Raw genomic sequence first — 307 nt, 5'->3', positions numbered from 1 at the left:
CAATAATAGCAACTGTATCCATGCACTTCTAATTCACACCACTGAAGCATGGGGCGTACAAGAGCAGCCGAGATGAGACCGAGGGAATCCTACCGAGCTCTGCAGCAGTCAGTCTGTAGAGAGTCGTCCACCACACGAGCGTCTGGGGTTCCTGCAGCAGCCAGGCCAATAGCACCTCCTCCGTGACCCCAACCTCACCCTCGACCTGCGGAAATTGCAATCCCGTGATCTATTTTCAAATAAGATGTAAATGCAGACATGTACACCGTGTAGATTTATTCTCATAGAAACAAAACAGAAAAATGAC

General features: G+C 48.9%; 1 protein-coding gene across 1 annotated transcript in view; it reads right to left on the bottom strand.

The window, feature by feature from the left end:
• LOC119587717 (dystrophin-like) overlaps window positions 1–307 on the bottom strand; it is a gene marked incomplete at its 5' end in the record, with an annotated part of 6,299 nt that overhangs the window by 4,051 nt on the left and 1,941 nt on the right. The window contains 1 exon segment of the mRNA XM_037936400.1: window positions 94–205. Within this exon segment, the coding sequence (XP_037792328.1) occupies window positions 94–205 (112 nt within the window).

This window comes from Penaeus monodon, chromosome 23, assembly GCF_015228065.2.
Source record: "Penaeus monodon isolate SGIC_2016 chromosome 23, NSTDA_Pmon_1, whole genome shotgun sequence".
NCBI lineage: Eukaryota > Metazoa > Arthropoda > Malacostraca > Decapoda > Penaeidae > Penaeus > Penaeus monodon.
Note: the sequence above shows the minus strand (reverse complement) of the source record. Positions and strands in the feature narration are given on the sequence as shown.